Source organism: Coregonus clupeaformis, chromosome 28 (assembly GCF_020615455.1).
Source record: "Coregonus clupeaformis isolate EN_2021a chromosome 28, ASM2061545v1, whole genome shotgun sequence".
Taxonomy (NCBI): Eukaryota; Metazoa; Chordata; class Actinopteri; order Salmoniformes; family Salmonidae; genus Coregonus; species Coregonus clupeaformis.
In genome coordinates this window covers 30,910,954-30,921,329 of record NC_059219.1, presented here as the reverse complement: position 1 = coordinate 30,921,329, position 10,376 = coordinate 30,910,954, and the positions used below count along the sequence as shown (strand labels likewise).

Genomic DNA, 10,376 nt, shown 5'->3' with positions numbered 1-10,376 from the left:
GCCTTACTGAATTGTAAATAATCACTATATAGTATTATGGAATATTTTGTACTATATTTAAAATAATGCATAATGCTGACAAAGACAATAATTGTACCTAATATGAATTAACTTTTGTTTTATCCTGCTACTCTATGGACAGCTTGGTGCATGCACTAATGGCTTGGTTTCATTTACGTTTTTTATTGTTTAAATTACCAGAGGCTTACGATGATAGTGGAGTTATAGATACGTATGGAAGTATAACGTGTATTCCATATTTATCACAGTATATGTTACTGACTGCATGGCTCTGTCTTCTACGGTGGTATGTCTTGGTCCCAGACCAGTGCATTCACTCAAATATGATGTCATAATAGGTCAGAGGACACCACAATGCAAACTGTAAACAAATAGGGTTTTGAAACCCTAAAAAGTGGCCCATCTTTTGGTGGTTATTAGACACAACCTACCAATACAGGCCCAAAGATGCAGGGTAATTCCACCTCAAAAAGGACAAGAAAGAGGATTGACACCCACCATTTAAGATTTTTCTGAAATCGTTTCTGTAGTTAGTAACAGATACGATTAGTATTCCTGAAACATTATTTTGTTGAAATAGAATTTGATCTGAGAAATTAAGGAAATTGATTGTGCCCAAATTGGCCATTTTAATTTATAGGATTCAGATAATATTCAATAAACATAGTACCCAAAATCTGGACCAAACTTCTTCCTACCAATGAGTAAGACATAAGGAATATTCTTGATCCAAATCGGATGTTGGGTACTTTGTATATTGAATTATCTGAATCCTATTAATTAAAACGGCTAATGTGTGTGCAATCAATTAGCTTAATTTCGGAGAGATAAAATTACATTTCAACAAAATAATGTTTCAGGAATGCCAATCTTACCTGTTTCTAACAAACAATTTCTGATCATTCTGAGATGGTGGCTGTCATGGATTGCTGAAATGACATGGAATGACTCTGCACTGAAATCTCTTGGGGTAAAAATAAATCTAATCCACTCTATGCATTACATTTCTATTAGGACTGTTCTTAAATGTTGCACCAACTGAGTATGGTGTTCTTATAAGTCTTTTAAGAGCCTGTCTTTGTATACATGATGTCTGAAATCAACTGCCGTTTTTCCAGGCACAGATTAAGGGCTGGATTCAATCTGTAACGTTGAAGTTCAGCGCTCTAGCGCGATTGAAATGTTTGTAATTTCTGATTGAGCAACATATGCAGTGTTTACCGTGAATGCGGTCTCCACGAATGCAGGAACATTGCCTTTACACTTCTCTCGTGCAGCCAAAGACAGTACAGTATGAAGATAGGCATAAACTGCTTCTCCAATAGAAATCCTTGATCACACTTGTAGGCGATGACATGGCGACATTGGCTAGCTAGGCTCATGCGCAGAAACACGTCATCGGGTCTAACGGTCGTCTTGTGCCGAACTGCGCATGTGCAGGTCATCAAATCAAAGGCACTCCTTCGATATAAAAGTTATATTAGACAAAAATGAAAACGTGTCACTTTCACAAGGTTTGAGTAATAACATGTTCAACTACTTAAGATATTGGCATGAATCAAGGTTGTGCCTTTAGATTGAGAAAATTAACAACTAAGGAATAATTTTTCACTTCTCTCATTGACTTCTCAAACCCCGGGCTGGTCTGCTTCGCAAGCGTTCCCGGAAGTCTCTCGATGTTGCGCCTCTGGATTTAGAAACTCTGTGGTGCAGCTCTTCAGCGATATGGATTAAATCCAGCCTTAAAACTAGTTTTGGATTGAGAAGCACGTTCAATGGAGAATCTCCTGTGAACATATTTTTTAGTCTAGGACTAGGCTGATGATGTGCCCGGGAAACCAGCCCAAAGAGTAAATGATTGGAAGGAAACTCCGCCAACCTGTTGGACGGACCTGTTGTGTATGAGAATTACATGATATACTTCCTTTTCCCCACAAACATTTGAGAGAAATGACTTTACCACGTCTATGGCATCATTGTAATAAACTGATGTTATAATATGAAATGCTTAATTCATACATTTAGACCAGTGTTGAAAGTTTGTCCTTTCTTGTGTTTGTTTCTGTTGTAGCTGATTTCAACTCAAAATATGAAAAGACAATATTTGAACTTTTGGACTGCAATAACTTATTTTGTTGTCCTGCAGCACTAATAGTATGGCACAGCTGACTCATTCAATTATTGATATTACCTAATGTAAATAAATGAGGAACTGACAATATTAGAAGCTACGATCTTGTCTGTCCACACATGATTCTGTGTCTTGAACAATCCTAATGCGCCACTTAAGGATTGGCAGATTTGTTGAGTCATATTGTATGTCTCAATAACCCAACACAAGAAAATATGGATTTGAACCCTGGACCTCAAACTCTCTGCACCACTGGTTTTGCAGATCTGGGAGAGAAATGTATAGACTATGGCTGGATTCAATACGTATCACAGAAGATCTGTGTTCAAATTTAAAGGTTATTTCCGATTGAGCCGACATATGCCGCGTTTACCGGTCAATGTCACTGGGTCAATGTCAACCATATTTCCGCTTCTAAAATCATTATCGTTATTTGCAGTTTCGGATATCAGGTGTAGACATGACAAACCTGAAGAAGTTTATTGAAAAACATGTTTTGGTATGATAATCTGATATACAAAAGAGGACCTGTAAAATCATATATTTAAAACAGGATTATGCATGCAATTTCTTGTCTCAAACTTCTAGTATTTAGATTCGAATGAACTCCTAAAAAGATTATTTCGATCTCAAACATTTTTACGAGACTTTGTCTGTCTTTCTGTTGGAGTGCTTTTGGAGAATCTTAACCAGTCTATGAACTCTTCTCATATGATTTACCATATTACCCCTTTGAGTAAATGTTTTCCCACACTCTGAGCACTGGTGAGGTTTCTCGCCAGTGTGAGTATACATGTGCGTTCTCAGGGAGTCTGAGGTAGTGAAAGATTTTGGGCATTGGGTGCAGGTGTAAGGACGCTCGCCTGTGTGAGAGCGCAGATGAACCGTAAGTTGGCAAGATGCTTTGAAACCCTTTCCACAATGTTTACAGGTGTGGGGGTTTTCTCCCGTGTGCGTTCGTGTATGCAGCCGCAGTTCTCCTGAGCTAAGGAATGCCTTACCACATATGCTACATAAATAATTCTTCTCCCCAGCATGCATTCGCATGTGTCTCACTAGCGTACACTGCTGGGTAAACCTCTTACCACAGATAATACACATGTGACGGCGCTCCCCAGAGTGACTGCGTATGTGCACTTTGAGATCATAAGCACTCCTGTACCTCCGGTCACAGTGTTCACATGCGAATGGCCTTTCTTCTGTGTGAAGTAGCTGGTGTTTTTTCAGAGCCCCAGGAGTAGCATATCGTTTGGGACACTGGTCACAATGATATGGCATCGTGTGAACTCCCATATGTAGCGTCAGCAGTGATGGTTTTTTGAAAACCTTCCCACACTCACATGTATGAGTCCTGTTTTGGGGTGCAGGGGATCCTTCTTTTTTCTTGTCAACCTGTTTGATCACCCTCTTTTTGATCACTCTCCTTTTGATCACCCTTTTTTTGATGACCCTCTTTTTGTCCCCCTTTCTGACCACCTTCTTTTTCTTGTCAACCTGTTTGCTGTCCTTTTCTACTTGGTTTATCTTGATGTCCTTGCAGAGGTTGGCCATTTCACTGTGAGAGAATGGAGGCAGGGTGCAGGTAAGAACCTGGGATGGTTCGTCAGCATTCACCACTACGTTGAGAGAATTATCCAATTTCAATTCTGTAAGGAGAAAAAACAAGAGATAAGATTACATAACCACCATTTATTTATATATACAGTACCAATCAAAAGTTTAGGCACACCTACTCATTCCAGGGTTTTTCTTTATTTTTTAAACTATTTTCTACATTGTAGAATAATAGTGAAGACATTAAAACTATGAAATAACACATATGGAATCATGTAGTAACCAAAAAAAAAGTGTTAAACAAATCAAAACATATTTTATATTTGAGATTCTTCAAAGTAGCCACCCTTTGCCTTGATGACAGCTTTGCACACTCTTGGCATTCTGTCAACCAGCTTCATGAGGTAGTCACCTGGAATGCATTTCATTTAACAGGTGTGCCTTGTTAAAAGTTAATTTGTGTAATTTTTTCCTTCTTAATGCATTTGAGCCAATCAGTTGTTGTGACAAGGTAGGGTGTTATACAGAAGATAGCCCTATTTGGTAAAAGACCAAGTCCATATTATGGCAAGAACAGCTTAAATAAGCAAAGAGAAACGATAGTCCATCATTACTTTAAGACATGAAGGTCAGTCAATACAGAACATTTCAAGAACTTTAAAAGATTCTTCAAGTGCAGTAGCAAAAACCATCAAGCGCTATGATGAAACTGGCTCTCATGAGGACCGCCACAGGAAAGGAAGACCCAGAGTTACCTCTGCTGCAGAGGGTAAGTTCATTAGAGTTACCAGCCTCAGAAATTGCAGCCCAAATAAATGTTTCAGTTTCAGAGTTCAAGTAACAGACATCTCAACATCAACTGTTCAGAGGAGACTGCGTGAATCAGGCCTTCATGGTCGAATTGCTGCAAAGAAACCACTACTAAAGGACACCAATAAGAAGAGATTTGCTTGGGCCAAGAAACACGAGCAATGGACATTAGACCGGTGGAAATCTGTTTTTTGGTTCCAACCGCTGTGTCTTTGTGAGACGCAGAGTAGGTGAACGGATTATCTCTGCATGTGTGGTTCCCACCGTGAAGCATGGAGGAGGAGGTGTGATGGTGTTGGGGTGCTTTGCTGGTGACACTGTCTGTGACTTATTTAGAATTCAAGGCACACTTAACCAGCATGGCTACCGCAGCGATACGCCATCCCATCTGGTTTGCGCTTGGTGGGACTATCATTTGTTTTTCAACAGGACAATGACCCAACATACCTCCAGGCTGTGTAAGAGCTAATTGACTAAGAAGGAGAGTGATGGAGTGCTGCATCAGATGACCTGGCCTCCACAATCCCCCGACCTCAACCCAATTGAGATGGTTTGGGATGAGTTGGACCGCAGAGTAAAGGAAAAGCAGCCAACAAGTGCTCAGCATATGTGGGAACTCCTTCAAGACTGTTGGAAAAGCATTCCAGGTGAAGCTGGTTGAGAGAATGCCAAGAGTGTGCAAAGCTGTCATCAAGGCAAAGGGTGGCTACTTTGAAGAATCTAAAATATATTTTAATTTGTTTAACACTTTTTGGGTTACTACATGATCCCTATGTGTTATTTCATAGTTTATGTCTTCACTATTATTCTACAATGTAGAAAATAGTAAAAATTAAGCAAAACCCTGGAGTGAGTAGGTGTGTCCAAACTTTTGACTGGTAATATATATATATACAGTGAGGGAAAAAAGTATTTGATCCCCTGCTGATTTTGTACGTTTGCCCACTGACAAAGACATGATCAGACATCAGCCTCGAAACCTTAATGACTTGGAGAAGATCTGCAAAGAGGAGTGGGACAAAATCCCTCCTGAGATGTGTGCAAACCTGGTGGCCAACTACAAGAAATGTCTGACCTCTGATTGCCAACAAGGGTTTTGCCACCAAGTACTAAGTCATGTTTTGCAGAGGGGTCAAATACTTATTTCCCTCATTAAAATGCAAATCAATTAATAACATTTCTGACATGTGTTTTTCTGGATGTTTTTGTTGTTATTCTGTCTCTCACTGTTCAAATAAACCTACCATTAAAATTATAGACTGATCATTTCTTTGTCAGTGGGCAAACGTACAAAATCAGCAGGGGATCAAATACTTTTTTCCCTCACTGTATATATATATTTTTTTACACAGATAACTGCCGAACCAAAGGTGAACACCATTATAAAATGTCTTAAAAGGGCGTTGGGACACCACGTGCCAGAATAGCTTCAATGCAACTTGGCATAGATTCTACAAGTGTCTGGAACTCTATTGGAGGGATGCGACACCATTCTTCCACAAGAAATTCCATCATTTTGTGCTTTGTTGATGGTGGTGGAAAATACTGTCTCAGGCACCTCCCCATAATCTCCCATAAGTGTTCAATTGGGTTGAGATCTGTGACCGACAGCCATGGCACATAGTTAACATCGTTTTCATGCTCAAACCATTCAGTTACCACTCTTGCATAGCCATGGTAGGCAAAATAATGGCCTGCCCAGCATTTTTATACATGACCCTAAGCATGATGGGACGTTAATTGTTTAATTAACTCAAGAACCACACCTGTGTGGAAGCACCTGCTTTCAATATACTTTGTATCCCTCATTTACTCAAGTGTTTCTGTTATTTTGGCAGTTACCTGCACATTGTAATTCATATACTTTATTAGTCATAAATAATGGATGAGTGTTTGACCTTTTTTTATTTTCCTTACCATCACAGGGTCCTGGAGTAACCAACGCTGAGGTCTCTCCAGGTGATAGACCCTCCTGTTGCTCTGATGTTGACAGTCCTAGATCCTCCAAACATCTATCAGTGTCATCATCCAGGATTTCATTGTTGTCCTCATATTCCCAGACCTCTACCCCATTATCTATGCATTCATCTTCATCTGAGCATGTCTTCACATTGTCAGAGTTGTCTGGCTCATTGTTAATAACAACTCTCATTTTTGGAGGGAGGGATAGTGTGGACAGGATGGTATCTGCAGTGTATTTAGAGACATGACCTGGGTATGAGAGAACATCAGTTACACTCACCTACATTGCCAAGTAAAAAATACAAGAGGTGTCCAATTGGACTATTTACTTCATAGCCATCATCTGGATGAAGACTTACTATTGTTCAGGTTTCCATGACGCTGATGGTGCTGCATCACTGTCTTCAGTTGTTCAGGGTCAAAGACAGTCTGTCTACATTCCTCCAGGACAGAGGGGGCAGCACCGAGCCATGCTGTTATCTAAGAGGAGCAGGGCCGAGGGAATACAGGATAATAAAGAGTTCAAATACGTTGTTCCAGCCACTTGAGGTTTTAGACAAGTTTTGAAATGACCAAAAACACCATTCAATTCATCTGTAGAGCCACACGCTATGTTCCGTCAATCTTTTAGAACAGATGTTTTCCTCAGTACCTGTGTGAGGTCTGGTACAGGCAGCAGTTCCTCCAGTCTGGAGAGAAACTCCCACACCAGTGTCTGCAGCGCTGTGTCATACCGAGGGCCATAGTGGACTGGGAACACCTCCTGTGAAGTAGACAATTTAGCATGAAATGGGTCTAGTGCGATATGTCTCCTCTAAAAGATGCACTCCAGCTATTTTGGAGTAGGCCATTCAAGGAGTTGAGTTGGTCTGATGTGATGTCATCAGCCTCCTCCCTTGCTTGTGGGAACAATGGAGGAGCAGTTGAACATCATCTAAGTATTTGACGTTCAACTGGTAGCCTATTTCAGAAATATACTCAAGCAAAAGGATCATAAAGAAGTCTAGAGAGAAAGTTCCTCACCTGGAAGAAATGTTCCCTCTCAGAAGGGTCTTCCAGCAGGGTTTGAACCAGCTCCACAAAGTTAGAATCTGAAGCCTCCAATTCATCACCATGACTCTGTCATTAGGCACAAGAAAACAAAACATCTGACAAAGGTACAGGAGTGCATCTCTCAGAAATAAAGTTCTTCCAGTGGCTCATTCATAAATTGTTACCAATTTAACCTACCTCTTTGTGTAAGGATTTTTCTGTCAAAGTGTGGATTATGTCCAGGTGGGCCTGGATGGTCAGGAAGTCAGCTGTACCCTCACTGCGACACAACTCTAAAACCAGCTGGAAAAGAGGTGGATATGTAAAAAGCAGGACTAGGTACAGGGTAGTCGGATTAATCAGGCTGTAATACACCATTCATTGGTACATCCAGCCTGAAACGAATGCCTGCAAAATCGTGTAAGTGTTCCTTACAAGGCAGAATGTTGAATAAAATTAAATGTAAACTCACTCTACCGGTTGTCTGCACGTTTTGTCCATAAGATGCTTTAAATTTGAGATAAAATATCCAGAGGAAAGTATTGTCTAGGGCATACCAAGGTAAAGTTACATATATATTGGATTTTTTTTCTCACTCCAAGATAGCCATGACAATGAAAATGTTATATTCTGAATTAGGAGGATGGAGAATTTTGGGGGGTGGAATTGTAGGGGAACAAAATATTGAAAAAATATTCTCCATCCTCCCGATTCAGAATATACCTTTTTCCATTGTCATGGAATGCTTGGTTCAATAGCTATTGACGAGAGAAAAACGAATATCCAATATAAAACACATTTTACCTAGGTGCCTAACCATATCTCTAAAAGGTTGTGTAAACAATACTTTCCTGTGGTTTTTTGTCTCAAATTTCAAACAGCTGAAGGACAAAACGCACAGACAACCGGTAAAGTAAGTTTAAATGTAATTTTATTCAACATTCTGGCTTGTAATGAACATTTACACGATTTTGCAGGCATTCGTTTCAGGCTGTATGTACCAATGAATTGTGTATTACAGCCTGATTAATCAGACCAGGGCCTGGGCATATGTACAGTAATTGCAGTTAGTAGCTGCCCATAGTTCGTTCCATCATAAGACTCTTCCCATCCCAACCATTTCCACCTTTCTCACCCTTGCTCTCAGTCCCAGGATGAGTTGGGTCCTCTGCCTGGAGCTCAGCAGCTCTGGAACCATCTCTGTCACCAAAGTCACAAACTCCTCCAGCTTCCCATACTGCATCACATTACGCTGTTGAGCCACTTGCCACATGAAAGCGGACATCAGGCGTAGAGGTGGAACCAGGAGACGCAAGGAGAACAGAGGGAGATCTGTCACCGAAGAGAAGAGCAATTAACAGATAAACAGTGGTGGTAAAAGTACCCAATTGTCATACTTTAGTAAAAGTAAAGATACCTTAATAGAAAATGACTCAAGTAGAAGTGAAAGTTACCCAGTAAAACACTACTTGAGTAAAAGTCTAAAAGTATTTGGTTTGAAATATACTTAAGTATCAAAAGTAAATGTAGTTGCAAAAATGTACTTAAGTATCAAAAGTAAAAGTATGAATCATTTCAAATTCCTTATATTTAGCAAACCAGATGGCACAAATGTTTATTTAATTTTTATTTACGGATAGCCAGGGGCACACGCCAACCCTCAGGCATCATTCAGGAACAAAGCATGTGTTTAGTGAGTTGCCAGATCAGAGGCAGTAGAGATGACCAGGGATGTTCTCTTGATAAGTGAGTGAATTGGACCATTTCTGTCCTGCTAAGCATTCAAAATGTAACGAGTCATTTTGGGTGTCAGGAAAAATGTATGGAGTAAAAAGTACATAATTCTCTTTAGGAATGTAGTGAAGTAAAAGTAAAAGTTGTCAGAAATATAAATAGTAATGTACAGATACCCCAAAAAACTACTGTAGTACTTTAAAGTATTTGTACTTAAGTACTTTACACCGCTGCAGATAAACAAATCAATTCCATAACTCTGCGAGTTAATAATATTACAAGCTATGTGTAGGCTATAGGACATATTTGAATGGTCCATGTAAAAACAAAACAAAAATGCAATGAGTCACGACTTCATTTTTCTACATTTAGCTACTTGGCTACATTTAACACAAACTAACCTTGTTCCGATGCTGGATCAATAATGTTATCCATAGCTAGTTGGCGAAGAAAATAAAAAAAGCCACTGAAACAAGCTACTGTTAGCTAGCTAATGAGTTTGAAGCTAACGTTAGATAGAGTGTCCATGCCTAGAATATATACTAAACGCTTACAACGTAGCTAAAAAGGTTGATATCTGTATGCAAGCTAGATAATAATGTACTAGTTAGCTAGCAAACTAAACCCGTTTTCTATAGATAGCCAACATTTGCACATCCCATTACTTTTACTAACAACAAACAAATCATTGACCTTGACCAAGTACTTCCGGGTGATCTTTAAAAAAAGTTATTCACAATAAAGGTCCTCATTTCAAAAGAGAAAGAGGCATACCACAAATATTATTCTCTTTGAATTTAGTCATTACAATATATAATTTAGTTTAATTGAGGGTTTATAATATTGCCCACTAAAATCACAACAAGAAATGTCACATGACAGACATAAGGAATGTAAGAGGCAGCAATAGTTCCCTAATACTGTGGTTTGTGACCCAGTGGTTGTGACTGGATGGAGGACAGCTACAACCGAAGGTGACTTTTCATAGCAGATTAGGAGCATTTTTGCTAACCCTAACCCTTTTTCTAACCTTAGCCTAATTCTCCTAACCTGTTGTGAAAGTTCTCCTAACCTACTATGAAAAAGTTCCTGTATACCTCCTAGTCAAAACCCTAACTGAGAGACAGCTCCA

At 39.5% G+C, this 10,376-nt stretch overlaps 1 protein-coding gene across 1 annotated transcript; it reads right to left on the bottom strand.

The window, feature by feature from the left end:
* Positions 1-2,618: 2,618 nt before the first annotated feature.
* LOC121543615 (zinc finger protein 239) lies at positions 2,619-9,941 on the bottom strand. The gene is made up of 8 exons (XM_041853632.2): positions 9,646-9,941; positions 8,646-8,842; positions 7,709-7,813; positions 7,502-7,597; positions 7,131-7,241; positions 6,838-6,958; positions 6,434-6,727; positions 2,619-3,798 (listed from the first exon to the last, which is right to left on the bottom strand). The coding sequence occupies exons 1-8, from the start codon at positions 9,677-9,679 to the stop codon at positions 2,792-2,794; spliced, it is 1,965 nt and encodes a 654-aa protein (XP_041709566.1). The 5' UTR covers positions 9,680-9,941; the 3' UTR covers positions 2,619-2,791.
* Positions 9,942-10,376: the final 435 nt, after the last annotated feature.

What these genes read in the sequence shown, in the direction of transcription:
- LOC121543615 (XM_041853632.2), bottom strand. Translation starts at nt 9,679, where the DNA reads ATGGATAACATTATTGATCCAGCATCGGAACAAG. An exon ending in TCCTGGGACTGAGAGCAAGG is followed by an intron (nt 7,814 to 8,645) that starts GTGAGAAAGGTG and finishes CCTCTTTTCCAG; the next exon opens with CTGGTTTTAGAGTTGTGTCG. An exon ending in AAAAATCCTTACACAAAGAG is followed by an intron (nt 7,598 to 7,708) that starts GTAGGTTAAATT and finishes GCCTAATGACAG; the next exon opens with AGTCATGGTGATGAATTGGA.